General features: G+C 31.9%; 1 protein-coding gene across 1 annotated transcript; it reads right to left on the bottom strand.

Annotated features, from left to right (window-relative positions):
• Positions 1 to 2,109: 2,109 nt before the first annotated feature.
• Positions 2,110 to 17,280, bottom strand: LOC145328016 (uncharacterized). Its single transcript, XM_080171557.1, has 16 exons — positions 17,207 to 17,280; positions 9,465 to 9,645; positions 9,039 to 9,095; positions 8,689 to 8,801; positions 8,279 to 8,342; positions 8,030 to 8,102; positions 6,797 to 6,925; positions 6,587 to 6,715; positions 6,106 to 6,234; positions 4,380 to 4,508; positions 3,623 to 3,688; positions 3,308 to 3,373; positions 3,082 to 3,147; positions 2,909 to 2,974; positions 2,481 to 2,691; positions 2,110 to 2,262 (listed from the first exon to the last, which is right to left on the bottom strand). Exons 2-16 carry the CDS (start codon positions 9,474 to 9,476, stop codon positions 2,214 to 2,216), a joined length of 1,359 nt encoding a protein of 452 aa, XP_080027683.1. The 5' UTR covers positions 9,477 to 9,645; positions 17,207 to 17,280; the 3' UTR covers positions 2,110 to 2,213.
• Positions 17,281 to 20,352: the final 3,072 nt, after the last annotated feature.

Raw genomic sequence — 20,352 nt, 5'->3', positions numbered from 1 at the left:
TTTTTGTTTGTTAAAGTTAATTTTTTATGTACGATACCACCTTATTTGACGTTGAAGTCTCCCAGATTTTAAGACAATTTTCAATTTTTTTGTCATTTCTTTTGGGAGGGTGGTAGTACCCTCCCCCAAAATAGTTAAAAACCTTCCCAGGACATATGAGAATCTACCCTGTTAAGGAGAACCCGATCGGTTCAGCGGTTAGCGAGATCCTTCGGTACACACAGACAGACACACAGACAAACATCCTGTTACTTTAGTATAAGGATAGACCTAAAGATAACATTACTCGCATAAACTTTTACTACCATTACATTTTAATGGAAAGACATAGACAGTGTCTATCCTTATAATAAAGTAAGAGGATCTTTGTGTATTTTAACCAAAGGATCTCGCTAACCGCATAACCAAAATGGTTCTCCTTTATAATGTAGCTTCTCATAGGTCCTGGATAAATATTTTTGGGGAGGGTACGACCATTCTTCAAAGAGAACCCGCATATAGAAAAGAAACATTTAAAAACCAGGAGAGGGGATTTTCCTACTAATAAAGGGGGGATCAAATTTAACCCCTCACTACCACAGGTGTCCCTAAAGGCCTCTTGGGACGTTAGCCGCTAGTAGAATATATGCTTATGAAAATAATCACATAATTTTAGACAATTATCTTAAAAGTGGCTAAAAATCATTGTATATAGTCAGATTGACAAGCAAACGGTCATTTTGAATAATGAAGAAGTACAATAAGTACATATAAAATGATAAAAAGCCTCCAGATGATATGTAGGACAAGACAAGTAGGCCAAGATATCCTATGTTGACATATGAGATACAAGTTGGAAAATTGCATTACCCATATTGTTTTTCAACCACAACCATACTTGTTCTAACAACAAAAAGTCGTGTTACATTTCATCTTTTGACAAATTTTGGTTGCAAAGTTTAAAGTCAGTCTATTGGACAGCAATGTTTATAGTTTTGAATACATGCTATAGTTTCTCACAGGGATCTAAAGGAATAAGACAATTGCCGAAAAATAGATATACATCCCCAATGTTATGACACAAAATAACCCCTTTTGTAGATTACAGTTAGTGGTTAAAACGTTTGGACACTCAACTTAATAAAGCAACCTATCAAAATTCATTAAAAGTCTCCAAAGTTGTTAAGCTAACGAATAAGAAAACGTTATTATCAAACTTTGGGGACTAGTTTAATAAACAGCCCATTGTCCTCTCTCATACTTTCGCATTATTCAACAATACACTGCATTAAGATTGTGAAAATAAATGTTAACTTCAAAGAGGTCTTTATTGATAAACAAGATTAAATATGTCCCATTGCAGCACTGTGTAAAACCCGAGGCTATGGGCGAAGCCGCTAGTTTTAAATAAAAGAAAAGGTTTACAATAAAAAATATAATTTTGTCGCCTGTATAGATAGTGCAGTGTTTGTTGTAGTAGTATAGTGGAGTGTATATATGCATTTCTCCTTTGGATTAAATTCATTTTTGCTGTGGAAAATGCAATAAACCATTCCATTCAAAATAGGATGCATCTAGTTGTAATTTATTTATATATGTGTTATGTATACTAGTCCTCCTCACATGTAAGTTTTGTAACAAGATATCTATATAATATTCATACTATTTGATGGCAAAGCTACTCTACAGGTCTCATTTTCTTATCTGTTTTGCTATAAAGTTAAGACAAGATATCAACTTTCTGTCTTTATTCTTTGAGGGAAAATTTAAAGAATAAAGATTTTTATTTTCAAAGGTAGATTTAAAGTGAACTATTTAAAAAGGCAAGTAGAGAAATGAAGAAAGTGGTTGGAATAGAAAAATCTTCTAATTCGTTTAAATAGGAAACTTATGAAGCTGATCATTAAAAGGGGTGGGGAAGGGTTACCTATCTTGATAAATAAAGATTTGAAGAACTAATAATCATAGGGCAAATTATTGGCTTATTATTAATTGTTATTTATTTACATTTCACTTAAAAGTTTACTTTACTATGGCGTAATCATTCTTGCCATTTTAAAATTATTTTTGACAAACAAAACATTTCATTCCAAAAATTGTTTTCCTTTTATCTTCATAGAAAATAAAAAATTTTGAAATTAAAAAGATATATTTCTTCGCTAAAACATTTACAAAAATATTAGAAATAATGTACATAGTACAAGGTTAGTAAATTTAACAGTTTGACAGTTGCATCAAGCAGCAGGACAATCATCCTTGTTCTTTACCTTCCATTCACACAACCTTGATAAATTTATTAAAATCATAATTAGAATTACAAATAAAAAAGATGAAAAATGTATCTAAATTTCGAAGTAAAGAACAACATACTAAAAATTGAATAGATAGAAAATATCTAGAAACAAAGTTCTTTTGACATTTTAAACTTATTGTTATCAATAATTTGGAAAAGAATTTGCTCAAAAACTGTTAGTTTTTAATGATTAGAAATAACAACCAACCTTGAAAGACATATCTCCCTTCCATTTTTGAGACACTGAAACCTGGAGACCTTCTTTTGACCCTCCAGGCAGGCATCACTCTTGGCCAGCTCCAGGCTTGTTACACAGATGGTTCCAAGGTGTTTCTTACAGCCAGGTGCTGACACAAGCTCAGCAGCAGCTGCCACACAAACAGCCTTCGGCAGTGGTACATCTGCATTTCGCAAAGATTCTATAAATTATTTGGCATTTTACTTGAATTTTTTCGAAGTAATTATATTAAAGATTTTAAATCAATTTGAAACCTTTATCATATTATTTTATTGACTTCAAACTTTAAGAAAACAACAAGGAAATAAGTAATATACCTGCTCAAAGTAGAAGTAGTAATCGTTTCTGATCTACAGATACAGGTTTGAATTCCTATTTGCTTAACTATATGTGATTACCTGCACAACTAGGAAGCACTGCAAACTCTACACTACTGGCACATACAGATGCTGGTAATTTCACTCCTAAACATGAAGAACGCCATCTATCACAATGTCAAGAGTTAAATTTAAACAAATTGGAAAATATTGGAATAGAAAAGGATTCAACATTTTGAAATGTTCAAATCTACCTTTACAAGCATCAAGTTTAGCAAATTCAATACTACTACCACAGACATCAGCTGGGAATTCAACATCTGAAGCAAGAGGTTACTTACAATGATTCATGGCAAGAAAGGTATCACTGAGGAAATAATTTGTGAAAGCTATGTTGTAATCATTCAAAGATAGCTAAAGCACAATTTTATATTAATTTAATATACATTTTATATTTATTGGAGAGATTAGCTTTAGTACCTTTACAAGAATCCAAAAGTGCAAATTCCAGGCTAGAGGTGCAAACATCAATTGGAAGTTTTATGCCTGAATTATTTAATATTTCTTATCCTTTATATTAATGCTTTAATATATATTTGTATCACAAACATAAGTAAGCCAAATAAATCTGAATGAATTTCCTATGAATCATCACTTGTTTAAGAATGTCTGTATCAATTATATAAATATAAAACTAAATTAACAGGAAACCATTTATTCTACCACATAGAAATAAAGATATTATTTGAGACAGACAGCTGCCCATTTTCAGGGACATTTAGTTGTTTTAAGTACCTTTACAAGAATCTAACCTAGCAAACTCAATACTGGAGGCACAAACATCTACAGGAAGTTGGATTCCTTAAATTATAAGGCAATTCATTGAAAGTGGACCTATTCAAACAATCTAATAAAAATCATCTAAACCATTCACAAAGATATCAAATGTGAGGAATTTTTACTTTTGTAGCCGCAAGAGCTCGAATATTTATAATAAGTATAACTTTTTATTAGATTCATTTATTTTAACTTGTGTATTTTCTATTGAATTTAATTTGGATGAATGTTTTAATTCCAATGATGAAGTTTGTTTGATGTACAAGTAACTATACATAAATTCTATAATATATGCTTGGATAATGAATGCTGGTGCATGATTTTGAGTAAGTCTGGAGTAGACAAGAATACAAACTTTAAAGTGGTGTTGTGTGTGTGTACTATCTGATACAAAAATGTATTTATAATAACTAAGACTTTGGAAACAAAAATAATATCAAAAGATGATCAGAAAATGAGAATGAAAATTATCGAAAAGATTTGCTTTCTTTATTAAATTCCCATTCACCGTTAAGAATTCAATTAGAATATACAACTGAATCTGTACAACAATCATTAACAACCAATATCAATCAGTTTTACCAAATAGAAAATAAAAATAGGACCTAATATGACTTACCTTATATAAGCACCTTAATGATGTTATGATAGAATACTTCCTACCTGTTTTACCTAGTTTAAACAAGAACTTTACTTAATCACATGGTAAGCTGACCTGCACATTGTGGACTGGAAGCCAGGCTAGGATCAGATGAACAAAGATCAACAATAAACTCCTGACATCCTTTAGCGCCAAGAAGTTGAGCAGCATTGGCAAGACAGAAATCTTTGGGGAATTTAGCATCTAAATATATTTCTTTTATCAGAAAGAGGGGTAATTTTTACAAAATGTTTATATATGAAATGGTCAAAATTAAAAACAGTTTGACTTAATAAGCGCATTTAACTAAACGCTAACACACAACTTTATGGAAAATATGCAAAAAAAACCTCTTTGTTACTTTTTTCTTATGTCATTATTTCTAGTGTTGTATACTTTAAACTTAATTTAACGAAGACGAAGAAAGTCTCTCAAAAAATCAACATGTGACGTCATAAAAATGAGGTATTATCCAACCATCTCTTTTTTAGGTGTTTTCTTTCACACTAATTCTCACCTAATCCCTCATTTTTATGACGTCAGAATTTTTTTGAGGGATTATCTTCGTCTTCGAATTTAACAGGCCTTTAGTAAAGAAATTTCAGAAACTGTTGATTTTTATTAGATATAAATAAAAATGTACAATTAAAAGTAAATTTTCTAATTTTCCTTAAGAGAATTCTAACAAAGGTTAATAGATAATGTTCTTGTCTAAACAACATAAAACTTTTATTTTATATGAGAATTTGAACCATGTCACAAAGTTAAAAATTTAAACTTATTTGACACCTAACTTGGGTTTGACATAAGTTTCTGCACAAAATATTTCTTTTGATATAAAACTATTAAAAACAAAAGGAAAAGTTTTCATTGATAGTTTTGGATAGCATATCCATATTTTGCACAGTTTTGATAAAATGTAAAAACTTTTGCATAAAATTTTACAGTTTTATGTATGCAATAAAGTTGAATTTGCAGACAATAACCAGGATGAAATGTTATGTTGGGTTGCACAAATAATGAGACCTCACAAATTATATTATTCTCACAGCTCATAATGTTTTATTTTTTTCCCATTTAAATTATATTATTATGGTTTTAATGAAGATGAAAACAATGAAAACTAACATCAACAAGTAGCACAGCCATAGATATAAAATAAATTATTTATTTGCCAAACAAAAGAAAAGACAGAGCAAGTCATTCTATTAGATGCCCAGTTATCTAATTGAAGTAAATAAACTCATACATTAGCCAAAAGTTTACATTTAATCTAAGAAAACTAATTCACTTTGTAGCATTATGTAAGTCAAAGTAACCTTAGAAGTATTAAAAGTTCACTCAAAAAAAACAGTCTATTTAGAAAATACAGCTGGGAATATCAAATATCCTTCAGAGAAATCCAACGTCCTTCATGATATTGCAGTCAGACAAAATAATTGTATACTAAATGCTCTTTGGTTAGAGAAAAATAAATTACTGCTGAACAAAATAATGTTTCCTCAAAAGCAGTGTGAATTGACAATGGATATAAAATATGTGGATAAATTGACAGGGGAAAATTTTATGTCAATCTAGGTTGATATTATGGACCTCATTTTTTAGTCAGGTGGTCCAAGGGGAGTGTATGGGGTAATGGGGTTGGGTTTGGGGAAATGTTATTTCAGCCAGCTGGGAGTATTATGGTACTTGAATCTCTGGTGCAACATTCAAGTAAAAAAAAATCAATTGGATTTGACAAGAAAGTTTAAAAACAATTAACTTTGATTTCAATCGATTCCATAAGTTCTTATTCTCTAACCTGAACAAGACTTAGACACAGCCAAGTTAATATCAGCAATACAAACATCAACTTTATGAACAGCACAGCCAGCAACTGAAACTAGCTTAGCACCATTTTCAACACAAAACTCTTTGGGAAACATGGCATCTAAATATTGACAGTTATTTCATTTAATTGTGTTGGAATATTTGATAAGAAATATTATTTGATCTTAAAATGTTAGGAAAAAGATATTCCTTGATGAGACTTTTGATTTTTAAAACATGTTAAAACTTAAAACTGATATCTAAGACTGTCCTGTTGTGCATTATTAAACTTAAAAATCAAATTTTGACCTGTGCAGTCTTTGCTAGTGGCAAGATTAATATCAGCCATACATACTTCAATTAGAAAAGGTGCACATCCCCTTATTTTCACCAATTTTTTAAACTATCTCATATGAAAGCTTTTCTTTAAAAATTGCTATACTATCCATTAAAAACTATAAACTAAATTTGACCTGTACAGTCTTTACTAGTGGCAAGATTAATATCAGCCATACAGACTTCAGTAAGAAAAGGTGCACATCCCCTTACTCTCACCAATTGTGCAGCATTTGAGATACAAAAATCTTTGGGAAACATGGCATCTAGATATTTAATGTATTTTAATAAGATTTTTAAACTGACTTATATGTAAGCTTTTTTAAAAAAGAAAATATTAGTCTGACCTGCGCAATCGCTGGAGGCTGCCAGGTTAACATCGGTCATACAGACTTGAGTAATAAAAGGTGCACAACCTCTGGCCCTAACTAACAGTGCTGCATTGGCCACGCAAAAGTCTTCAGGATACATCGCATCTAAATATAGTCTAGGTCACTTTTTTGACTTTCCCCACAATTTAGGTAATGTTGTATTTAAGAATGTCAATATTTGTAAATTATCTCTTGTAAAAAAAGGTTTTACTGTTTTAAGTGTTTAATTAATTTTTGTATTGTATTGTTGAAATTCCACAATCAACTAAATTATTATTGTCCAGCAAATGTATTGCTTGATTTACTTCACTGAGAGGTATATGCATATTGCATAATTGTGTTTGACTGCAAGACGAAAACTTTTGAAAACAAAACTGCAACAGAATAAAAATGCAGAATATTCCTGGTTGTAAAAATCAACACATAAAAACAAAAACAAATATTCCTGAAAAAGGGCAACACGAAAAACTACAAAACAACCAACTTGCTACATCGATTATTTTCCACTTACCATCTATTTCTTTCAAGGAACAATAAATGTTTAAGTATATATGTATAGCCCAGACAACTACCTGGATCCAGTAATGTAAACATTTTTCGTCACCTGCTTACTACTGTTTTAGAGGGACTTGGCTGTGCTATTATTTCCAAAGCTATTGGCTGATATTCAAAGATGGGGAAGGAACATACAGTTATTTAATTTCTTGATAATTGAAATGTGACTTGGCCCTAATGTTAGAACTAGATATCAAAACTACACTGACTTTCATCTACCTGCACATCCAGGAACCAGAGCAATCTGAATGCTGAGGGCACAAACAGAGGAAGGGTAGGTGTTACCTGCGCACGCCTGCAGGGGTATGTAATCAGGGTTCTCAATGCACAGTTCAGCAGGGAAAGCACATTTGGGTGTGTCAATAAACTCTGTATTGGAAAGACATTGCTCCACTGACAGTGTGTTTCTAGTTTTTGGGCATTTTGAGAAATCTTTTCTTTTACTTTTAAAAATCTTATTATAATTGATGATTTACTTAACATCGTGTATTAATTTAGTGTTAATGATTTATTGAGTAATAATTTAATTTATTTAGTTTGCCTATTGACATACTTTGGGTTTTATTAAAATGTAGAATTCAATATCAAGAACAATACAATACATTTTTCAAATAAATATTTTATACCAGAATTGACAGAATATGTAAGGATTACCTTCACAAACTTTTAGAGCAGCAATCCTTGGAATCTGAATACAGATCTCCAGAGGATAGGTATAATCATAATCCTGCAATTAGCATATCACACTTTTTTTTAAAGTAAGATTTATATTTATTAATCTTTTAACTTAAAAGTTGAAAAATTATAATGAGGGCCTTAGGTAAAATTTTTACTGCTTCTAAATTTAAAAGAATGTAATTCATTCTTAGCTTTTTAGGCTTTTATTTGTGTGTGTGTTCCTGCCTCGCAGAAGACAGTGCCTGCTGTTTCAGGATTATCAATACATTGCTGCAGGGTTAAACTATTCCTATACATATTATGCTATAATGAAGGGGGATCTATAATTTCTACTTAGATCTTGATTGTAATTGGGTTTCATTGCCCTTATGAAGTACTCCTACATTAAAGTGTTTGTGAATAGGTATTTATATCTAAAACAATGTAAAGACAATTTGTTGTATGATATGGTTGATGGTAACATATGAAATATGAATTGATAACGGTCAATTTGGATGATACTTTTTTTGAAGGGTAAATAAAGTTGAGAAAAAAAATATAATTTGTTAATTAAGGAATTGATTTTAATATTAATCATATACTAAATGTTGCATCAATTTTAATTAAATGACATTTTGAATAATAGAAAGATTTGCCCTTCATGCCTTGCTTTATATCCGAATCCATTTTTAGGATGTCTTCCCCAAGCCCAGGAGTCAGGGGCTGGCTGTTCTATAGGATCATCTGGCAGCTGGCTTAGTAACATTACCTTTATAACAAGGACCCTTGTTAGAAAAATTTACCAGAGTTTTTTAGTTTATTCCACCAAATGCTAACTGCTGAAGACAAGTAGGCCCAAATATTGGGTTTATTTGTGGCAGTCTTGCTTCAGTTAAATATGTGTATTTCTTGCAGATATCTGGAAAATTAAATAGCGCAGGAACAGAAAAATATCCATATATAATAACCAAAATTTCCAAATTAATCCCTACTAGAATATCCCTACCTGAGGTAAAGAATTAACTGGATAGATTGACAGGCATGCAGCCATTACAACTAAAACCTAAACAGATAAATTATTTCATTTTTATTCATTATAATCTTCTTTTATGTTAAAGTAAAATAATATAAAAAATATTATTATAATGAATTATAAATCTAAAAGTTAAATGCTGGTCTAAATTAGAAGTGCTTTTCCTCCAATCAATTATTGACAACATAACCCCCCCCCCCCTGGCTTCACCTCCCCCATTTAAATTTCACATTGAATGTTTTCAACACTTCTAAGGCTTAACTAGGGATAAAACATTAATACGATTATTTTTATCAAAAACTACACCTCCACCCTTGTTCTATTTTTTTTCAATTGAAAAGGGGTTTCTGTATGTGTTAGGCAAATAAAATATTTTTAATAATTGCATAAAATCCTTACCTTTGAAAACATGATGGTTAATACAATTAGGCTAGGATAAAAATCTAGAACTCTTAAGGCTTTAAGCTTCTAGAACTTCAGTCTTCGGCAGGTTTGACTTCTGTGTGTTAATTTTGTTTGGTTAATATCTGGTCTAATCTCCACCCCAAACACTTGAGATTTGATGGCTGTGGCAATAGACCTAAAATTAAAACACAATGTGAATAATAATATTCTAATCTAGGTTAAAATTTTAGATAGGTAGTCTTTAGACAACTTTTTTATTAATTAAAAAAGTCCATAAATAACTCTCTCTCTCATAGTATGACTTTATTTCAAATTTATTTTAGAGTTTGTTTATATTTATTCTCTGTAAAGGAAACCCATCTGTAAGGAAACACAGGCAGACATCATTTTACTCTTATATAAGGATAAAAGCATAAAAAGTGTAAAATCTTATCTAGTTCTTAATTAAGAATAAAATTGAATATAAAGAGAATGTAAAACCGAATGAAAAATGTACAGACAGAGATAATAAAACATTCCCATACATCAGTTGGTTGCATAAAACTGTAATCCCATGCATAGACGTCCAGAGGGGGGGGGGGTAATGGGGCGATTACCCCCCCCCCCCAAAAAAAAATGAATTACCCCCCCCAAAAAAAAAGCTTGGACGTCTATGATCCCATGTCGAAATTATGAAAAGCTATTACATCAAGATAAATACAAAGTCATAATATCACTACAGTTATGTCCCCATGTGTCTGCGTTTCCAACTTTTGTTATGTATAAGATAGATATTACGATATAGATAAAAAATAGAAAAATATCTCGCCAATATAGTGCCATTATTTAATGTCATACTGTTTAAATTAACCATATTGACAGAATTCTACTAGAATTCATTTACCCCTAAAAAAAACAATTAAAACGAAATGGATATACGTGGATATTTGGACAGGGGAAAATTGTCGACAATTAAGGTTACTAACATGTATTTCATCTATTGGTCAGTTCGTCCATCTAGTAGGAGGGGATCGAATGGGGTAAAGGGAGTTTATGGGGGTCATCGTTATTTTAGCCCGCTACAAGTTCCACTTAGTTAGAAAACATGAAAATGTGGCGTAACATCTAAGTATTAATATATCCATTTAAAAAGATGATTTTCATCTTGTAAACTGACTGACAGACCATCCGCATTTTATTGCACTCGCTTTGTATGATGTTCTAACTGTAAATAAACAGGGCCTGTCAACATCTTTAGTGTAATTTAGAATCTAACACCCGCATTCTCACCAAAAAATAAGAATAAAACCATTTTGTTCAGGGTTAAAAAATCTATGATTATTATTTCATATAATAAAGTTGAATTTTAAGTTACATATTTTATAAAAAAGAATTAATATTTTTTATGACCCTAACTGTACGTCTAGCAGACAATATTTGCATAATTTTCCATCTTATTGTCAAAATAATTTCCAGTAAAAGAAGGCTGCAGGGAGTTAGAGATAGATAATTTATTTTATTTTTCACTTATCTGGTGATTTATAATGTATGCAAGGAAAGTATATTATGATTGTTAGCATTAAATAGATATTGCTCCATAGATTCTTCAAGTATAAGTTTTAAAAAGGTTCTAAACAGAATTCGCACTACATATAAACGTACAAAAATATATTGAGATTGTGTAGCTTAAAGGAAAATATGTATATCAAAATGAAAATAGCTCTAGTGAATATATCAAAGGGTGATGTCTAAAATAATCTCTATTGTCTCACACACATAGAATGCTGTACTTTTCAAAATCATAGCAAAGTATCTATCCCTGTATTACAAATATTTATCATTATCACAGCTTTTCTACAATTAATGTATGCTGCTAGTCCATCCGTCACTTTTTATAGTATTTAATAGGTGCATGAGATGATATTGATACATAACAAAACAGAGATTAATTTGAAGCTCATTTTTTCGTGGAAAACTGTCTACAAACGATACATGATTTTTAAATATTGCTAAGAATCGGTTCTAATCCAGTGGATATTAATCAGTTTCGAAGCTATAATTGAATATATATTCCCTCCTTATATATATGTTGGCAAACTACGCAGTAATCTAATTAGTTCAAATTGCAGAATATCTTAAATTCTACATACAAATTCTATTGAATTCTTTGGTTTTCAAAACAGGGAACAACTATTCCTAATACAGTTGGGGGTGTGAAAATATTCTCACTCCTAACATTGTATTGGAATATTTATAAACGCTTTTTTATGAATATAGATGGGCAGAAAAAATAATCATTAATCGTTACCAAATATGTGATGTGATTACCTTTCAGGGTTATTTCTTATCCCTAAAATTTTATTGGGGAGGGGGGGAGTTAAAATTTAATATATAGGACGTCTTTGATCTTAGATATTTATAAGCTGGGTAGCCTTTTCATCTTCCCAACTGTGTTATGAGATTGAAGAAATATAGATTTTAATCATGTAGAACTAGATATGTGAAATACTAGCGGCTCAATTAAGCCGCGTGTACAGTGTTCCGACGGAAGTGAGGGTTATTCCTTTAAGATTGGACCTCAGGTCACTGGAGCCGCTCAAAGATTATTTAAGACAGTTTTGTAAAAAAGATTTTCTGGGGGGGGGGGGATACCCCCATAAAACCAATATCGCAAGGGGTGCCGGGGGTGCTTAAGTCTTTTATTTAGAGTTAAGAAAGGTGTTATAGTCAAAACTTATTAGATAGCTAAATTTGCGTGCGAGGCAATTTACACCTCTCTTGATTTTAAAAAGTTTTTTTAAAATTTTTAAACCCTCTATACTTTTGAAGGGGGTAAAACAAGGGATGTAGACTCATATCAAGAGAGGTGTGTAGGGGGGTAAAATTACATCATTACTTACATTAAATGATTTTTACTATTATGGAATATCACAGAATTTTGTCAGTTATTCATGCTTTTTGAAAGACATAACTCCGTTTTGCTATTCAACCAGCAAATTTGCTGTAGCAGCAAGAAAGGTGATATTCCTTGAATTTTATGTAGGTATCTCTCTCTTTTGATACAAATAACCAAAACGAGGCCTATATTTCTTATGGTAGAGGGATTGTTGTAACTCTCCCCTATGCCCATCATACACGCCCATGGCTTAATTCAAAACTTTTAAAATTACGCAAATATTTTAGGTTTGATACTGATTGACCTTGGCCAAGTTTCAATATAACTTTTTTAATGGAGGTTTTAAAATATTCTTTCTACTGAAACAATAAACCTGCAGCTTTAGCATAAAAAGTGTAGGCTTACTGTCAGGCGTCCCTACCACACTATGCTATGTTAGAGACGTTAAAAATTGTACCCGCTGCGGCAATACCCATTACCGCATACCATAAAGGTGAACTTTAAAAGTAGTGGGTATGATGCCTTTTACTAATACTAGCGGCTTTGCTAGAGGTGATAAAAAAAATTAAGGTGAAATTCGTTAAAGGACCAAGGAAATCTTCAGCAAAAAAAAAAAATGGGGGGGGATTTTTTTTGTTTTTTGGGGGTTGGGGGTGTCCCACCCCCCAAGAAAATAGCTTAAAACCACCACAGGACCAATAGGTATATACCCTGAAGAGTAGAATCAGATCGGTTCAGTGGTTACCGAGATCTTAAGGGACAGACAGACGGACATACAGACATCGTTCTACTTTGTATTATAGATACAGGTGCAACTTATAACCATGCAAAATTAGGACTTTTTAATTTTCAAACACTTTTTTTTATTGAACAAAAAATTTATTGAAATGTTGATCTTTTAAAATGGACAAAAATATATATAAAAAAGTTGCAAATAATCAAAAAACATTATTCATTCTTTAGATTTCAGTACACAGTTTGTATTCACTTCCGCATTATAAGTATCAAACAATCAAATAAAAAAAATTATCAATAGCACTAAATCCCATTAAACCATCCGTCTTTCTGTCTAAAATAAACAGATTGGATGAAACGTAAATTTCCTAGATTCTGTTCAAGATAGACAAATAGACATTTTTATATAAAAGATTAACTGAGCATTCGGTCTATAATTTACATGATAACTTGGTCTGACTGGCATGTTCTCCAATCTTTTTCTATAAACATCTGCTTAGATATACGAATATGATAATATGCAGAAGTGAATACACATCTTAGTAGAATATACATCTCCTGCAGAGAAAAATATTTATGTCTTTAATTTGGACAAAATTGTATTTTATCACAATATTTTATAAACAAGGATGACAACATCCATAAAAGCGAATCTCTGAAATGGTTGGACAAACGTACATTAACACTTGTAGAGTGTCAGAACTGAATAAGCAGAATACAAATGTCAAATCAAAATTGTACGTAAATTTTTTGCAAAACTATTAAATACAGGATACCGATTAAATTACATACTTTTTAGGACTTAATTATAGAGATGCTGCGCTTATGATATTGTACTTTGTTGTCAGAGGAATCAGTGTTCCAAAAACAAATCAGTAAGATAATGATAATGATATGATGTTAAAAAAGTTAAAAATCAACATGTCTGAAATGGACGTTCGGACTTTCTTGTCTAAATTAACGAAAATGGCTAACCGTTACGGACGAGCAGACCTACCCTAATTATAGGATGCAGAGATTAATCTGCTTTCCTTAACAGGACAGAAAATATTTTTTATCGTTCTTAGACTTTTTCTATTTGAATTGTGTTCCAAAAACCCAATGTGAAATATCAACATATAATTTTGTCAGAAAAAAAATAAATAGGTTGAGATTTGAATATCAAGTTGGCTCTAGCTACTATAGATTTTTATGGTAAATTAATAACCAACTTTTGTTTAAAAATCAAATACCATTAACTTTGTAATAATTGGAGTAAAGTTTTTTTCTATTTCAATTTTCATCTTTTTAGATATTTTACTTATGTTTTTATCCCATCCTATGACAATTTATTGTTATAAATATTGCAATATTTTCTTTTTATAGTATATTGGACAGTTTACAGTACAGAAATACAGTGAACAAAGTACAAGAACTCTATTAAATTACCCACCCATGGATCTAATAACATGAATAATTGGATTAAGTAAGATAATTAAATATAAAGGTTTTTGCACTCTGTTATATGTACTTTACTGTACAAAGTTTACAATAAAAATGTTAGATATTGAGATACCAATCTTTAGCTGGTTTGCCTTACATAGTTTCATATGACTGCATTGTGTTTTATGTTAGATAACAAGGATGACATCGTCCATAAGTAATAAAAAAAAGCACAAAAAATCATGGATAATAATACGGACAAAGAGATTTAAAGAGCATTTGTTTATGTCAATAATAATGATTTATAGGAGAGAAAAAATCACTATAACTACTCACGTATTTTTATATTTTTTAATATCTATATTTTGTATAATGACTGAAAGACTGACGGTCAAAGTAAATATATCATAGAGTTGCTTCGCCACTAAAAAAACACAATTGAAAAATAAAAGTTCTTTGACGTCCTTGCCTAATGATACAAAGATTACCTCCCCCCCCCCCCCCCCTCCAAATGGATTAAATTGGATTGTATTCCAAAAACCCAATGTGAAATATCAATACATAATTTTGTCAGAAACAAGGATGACAACATCCATAAAAGCGAAGCACTGAAACGTTAGGACAAACGGACTTTAACACTTGTATAGTGTTAGAACTAAATTATCATAATATAAATTTATAAGAGTCAAAGCAAATTTGTAAGTAAATTTGTTGAAAAACTGCTTGATACAGGATAATTTTTATGGACATACTTACATTTTTAGGACTTCATTACCTTCCCCCCCCCCCTCCAAATGAATTTGGGGTCGTTAATTTATGCTTTTACCCCCCCCCCTCCCCCTTAAATGAAAAAGCTTGGACGCCCTAGCCTTGGAAAGAACAGCTTTTGCATTATTAATAATGTAAGATAATGAATGCTTTTGTCAACAAACAAAAAAAAATGCAAGTGTTGTTTTAACGGAGTGGGGACAAAACACCTAATTTAAAAATGCCTAACTAAAAATGCCTAACTAAAAACACCTAAGTTTAAAAATACCTAATGTTAAAAACACCTACGTTAAAAACACCTAATTTAAAAATGCCTAATTTATAAATGCCTAATTTGAAAACGCCTAACTAAAAATGCCTAACTAAAAATACCTAATTTTAAAAATGTCTAATTTTAAAAACGCCTAATTTAAAAATACCTAATTCTAAACTATCAAAACGCCTAATTTAACAATAGACTATAAAAGTTTTTTTAATTTTTAATCAATATAATAGATTTGAAATCTGCATAAAATTTTAACCCTTACAGATCGGGGGGGGGGGTCATATTGACCCCCCCCCTCTGTTTTTTCAATGTCATTTTTTTTGTAGGTAAGATAGAGAGTTGTGACTTCATGACTTTTTAAGTTTAGTAATTATACGTCGGCAAGAGTTGATCTTATAAGGATATCTGGTCTGTGTCGGTCGTGGCGTCCGGTCAAAGTCGGTTGGGTGGAACCAAATTTAGAAAAAATTCTAAATAAATCTTAATTTCTACATTATGACTTTTGTTTATATGGTAGAAACCTTAAATTTTTTTTGGTGAATACTTAGATATCAATGACCTTCTGAGAAAAGTGGTGTTATGACCGTTTGACCGCTCCCTGACCGACTTTATGACCGATTTTTGTCCGGCTTTTACTACAGACATATATCATGAATATCGTGGCTTCTATTACAGCTAGAGGCCTAAAATTTTTTTTGGTAAATCCTTGAGCAACAGGAAACCGATAAAAATATTTTAAAATTAGGTATTTTTAAACTTAGGTATTTATAGTTAGGTGTTTATAAAATTAGGCATTTTTAAAATTAGGTGTTTTGTCAAATTAGGCATTTTTAAAATTAGGTATTTTTAAATTAGACATTTTTAAATTAGGTATTTATAAATTAGGTGTTTTGTCACATTAGACATTTTTAAAATTAGGCATTTTTAAATTAGGTATTTTTAAATTAGGTGTTTTGTCCCCACTCCGTTTTAACTCGTTGGGTTTCTAATACTTCTTAAAGCCATCTAATTTCAAAAATAATAATATAATTTTATCTAAGATACAAAGTAGAACGATGTCTGTCTGTCTGTCTGTTTGTCTGTCTGTTTGTTTGTAGCGAAGGATCTCGCTAACCGCTGAACCGATCGGGTTCTCCTTTACAGGGTAGCTTCTCATAGGTCCCGGATAGGTTGATAACTATTTTTCTTGGGAGGTGGGACACCCCAACCCCCTCAAAAAATGAAAAATAGCCCCCCCCCCAAAGAATTTTTTTTAAAATTTTTCTTTTAAATCTAAAATACGAAAAATTGGTTTGATCAAACCTCTTGGGGCAGGGCCCCTAGAGGCTAGGGGCGAAGCCGCTAGTATTCTTTAAAATAGCCACTTTAATTTTTCAGCTTCATGTCAGAAGATAAAACTAAGTTCTACATAATCTTACCCCAGTCTAAAAAAAAACCAGGTGGTTTTAATCATTTAAAAAATAGTAAAGGTAGAAAGTAAAGATTAAGAATATAATTTAAATTTAAACTTATGTTTTCCTTCTTATACATAAATGAATAATTTTACTTCCATTTTTATGTAAAAAAAAAAGGTAAATTACAGTTGAATTTTCTATTAATGATAATTTCTTTTTTATGCTTTAATAATTTTGAATTTAATTTTTATAATAAAATAAAACAAATAATCATTACCGATATGTTTCCAAGCCGAACGCGCAAACCAAACTGACGATATTTTCAATGCCAAAACTACATCATTTTCATCTGATAATATTATTATTTGATTAAAATTAGCAAAACATAATTTTGGCAGACATTTTAATGTTTATGAAATAAAAATAAACTAAGTTGAATTATATAGGGTGGGGCAAATAAGACCGGACAAATTCTAACTTCTAAACAAATGAACATAAAATCGTCAATTTTAAAGATTTTATTGAATTTTAAAAACTGGCAAGCAAAATAGGTATATGACTATTAGATTATTCAATAAAATCGCCGCCAGCATTAATTACTTCCTCTACCCGCCTCCTCAACCGCCGGCAGGTCCAGGTCAAAATGTACCTGTCCAAGCTGGCGTAGTTCTCCTTGATAGTAACAATGAGGGAGGTCTTTGTGGTATGGGCACGTCTATTGGTGCATGCTTCAAAGTAGCCCTAGGCCCAAAAGTCCATTGAATTAAGATCTGGCTGCTGGGAGGCCACATTTCCTTAGAAACGTGAGTAACCGCAGGATCGAAATTCGCCCAACTTTCAAGCTACCCTAAAACACGAAGGCTCTTATTTGGACCACAGTTGAGCTAGAACGACGTTTTACCTTTTCAGAAATGGCATGAAGTTTCAGCTAGGGTTGTCAACGCAACCCATAGTCTAAAATGAGTTTTTAAGTTTAATATGGGTCCCTAAAGTCAAGAACCGAGAAATTTTCACGGTTTTTGACGTTTTTTACATCTCAAAATCTGCCCCGTTTCACTTTGCTGGTGTACTACGGCCAAGCCATTTCAGATAGAAAGCTCTTGTCTTTTCTAGTGTCTTACTTATGTATCTAACAGTATTCCCAGCAATTTGCATAACTATACCTCACCTACAGATGGGCTGAGGTCAGATTTAGTGGGCCCTAGTCGAGAATCCAGATTAAACAACCGGCGCATTTGGAATCTGCCTTGTTGAACATTTTTTTGCTAAAAGGTCATTACCTAAGCTTTTTATAGTGTGATCAAACGTCCTGATTGGTCAAGTAGTTTTAACGCTATGGCCGTTTAAAGTTTGTCCGGTCTTATTTGCCCCACCCTGTAATTATGTTATTTTAATAGCTTTTTTGTTCAATTATATCTGGCTAGACTCAACCTAGACAATTCATGCATGATAACATATGTTTAAAGTTATTAAATTATTAGTATCGAAACCACTCTATAACTATGGTATGTGTTCGTCCAACCGACCTATTGTAAATCACAGTTTCGTGATTATTTTAGCATTTTCATTCTATAACAAGCAATTGTTCTTTTCCATTTCCAAGGTTCTGTTAGTTTTTTTTTCTGCTGCTCTACTTATGGACGTAATTATCCTTGTTTTTTAACGTCAGTTCTCTACAAATATTTCAACCAGTGCTTAATTATTCAATATAAAAATAGATATTAAATACGATTTATGTACCAAAGTGGATATTTTCAATATTTAGTTACATAGTGAAATTCTTTAAAATTTTCAGTAACTCTTTTTGTTCTTGGATTAAAGGTAAACAATAGAGGGGTAAGGGGTTTAATAACTGTATGTTCCAATCCCGTCGACCCTGTCCATACTTTCAATTGGGTCATTGAATCAGCCAATAGCGTCGTATATATTACCACAGCCAAGTCGCTACAAAAGAGCAGAAGGCAATTTTCTAACAGACGAAAAGGTCCTTAACACTGGGGCTACGTAGACTCTCGAGTATACATCTAAACTTATAAATTTATTGTTCTTAAACGAAAATATTTTTTGCTGATTAAGTAAGTAGCGAATTTCACATTCCATAAATAACAGGGATTAAAATGTTCAGTTTCTTAAAAAATATATTGAATTCCATTTCAATCTTAAATTCTTTTTTTTGGTACTGCACTACATGCCTTCGAGAAAGATTTAAGTCTTAAAGTAATAAGATTTTTTGTCCGAAGATCTTAATATCAGCTGAACGAACCGATTGTGTTTTCTATTTTAAGAAAGCGTCATATAGGTCCTGTGATAATTTTAGATTTAAATCTTTGGATAGTTTTAATCTTTTTTTTCTAGCCCCTCTGTTTCTTCGATTACTGATTGATACCCCAGATGTTAGGAACGTAGCCATTGTTTGTTATATTGTTATAGGGGGGGGGGGGGGGAGGCAATTCTCTCTATTCCCCAAAACCTCCTAAATATTTGTTATAAAAATGTCAAAATATGAAAAAAGTAGTATTGGTTAGCAAGATCTTAAGGTACAGACTTACACTACACAAATAAACAGAAACCTACAAATCACAGTGAGCCCAGGAATCCAATTTTGTGGAAAAAATTAATAACTTCCTTATTTTTCAACCAAATCAAACAATTTTTTTTTAATTAAAAGGTTTTTATAGTACCTTTTACAGAATTAACAAGATTATCCCTTCCTCCCTCTCTAGATGATTGGGGGGTCAAAATATCACCCCCAAAAATTGGTTTTTGGTCGATTTTGACCCAGGCCACTTTGAATGGCCATCACGGCCAGGGAAGTGATGGGAAAAAAATTGTGCAAAATAGCAAAGATGGGCAATGGCCCAGTGTGTCAGGTGACATGTGTCCCAGGCCTGTCAGCCAAGCAGTCTGGCTGCACTGGCATGCCAAAAATCCTCAAAAAAATTTTGACAATTTTTGCGACCTTTAACTGCGGCTGTCGGCCAAACGGCCGGTCAGACCACCTCTGGCCGCACTCCCGCCAATCCGGCTTGGAATGACCTACAAAAAAGTGGTAATACACGTGGCTGCGCCACAAACACACGCCGCCCTGTGTGGAAAAAACACAACAAAAAATTGTCATTTTTTTGGTGTGCTAACTTTGCCGCCAATTAAAGGACGGAAGGCGGCCGGCAATTATCTCTGACTTCTTCTGAGTGCAGTTAGAGCCGGCCATTGTGGTTCTAAAGATACCTTCAGATTTCTGGTAGCCCCTCCAGGAGGCCCTCAGGGTCCAATACACAAGGGCATAGTAAAATTTTATTTTGAGGTGCTCTAACTTTTCCACCACTGGTGGGAAAATTTTATGCCATGATTTTTAGGAAAGGCATTTTGCCAGATTTTTACCCTGTAAAAGGATTTTTCTCTATAATGAAATCCGGCAACAAA

This window comes from Acartia tonsa, chromosome 1, assembly GCF_053477335.1.
Source record: "Acartia tonsa isolate MP-2025a chromosome 1, ASM5347733v1, whole genome shotgun sequence".
In the NCBI taxonomy this organism is placed as follows: domain Eukaryota; kingdom Metazoa; phylum Arthropoda; class Copepoda; order Calanoida; family Acartiidae; genus Acartia; species Acartia tonsa.
The sequence above is the reverse complement of the archived record's forward strand: the minus strand, read 5'-3'. Positions and strand labels throughout refer to the sequence as shown.

Coding starts and splice junctions, on each gene's coding strand:
- LOC145328016 (XM_080171557.1), bottom strand. Junction 6,926..8,029: donor TGCTCTAAAAGTTTGTGAAG/GTAATCCTTACA, acceptor GACTATATTTAG/ATGCGATGTATCCTGAAGAC. Junction 6,716..6,796: donor AGCCTCCAGCGATTGCGCAG/GTCAGACTAATA, acceptor TTAAATATCTAG/ATGCCATGTTTCCCAAAGAT.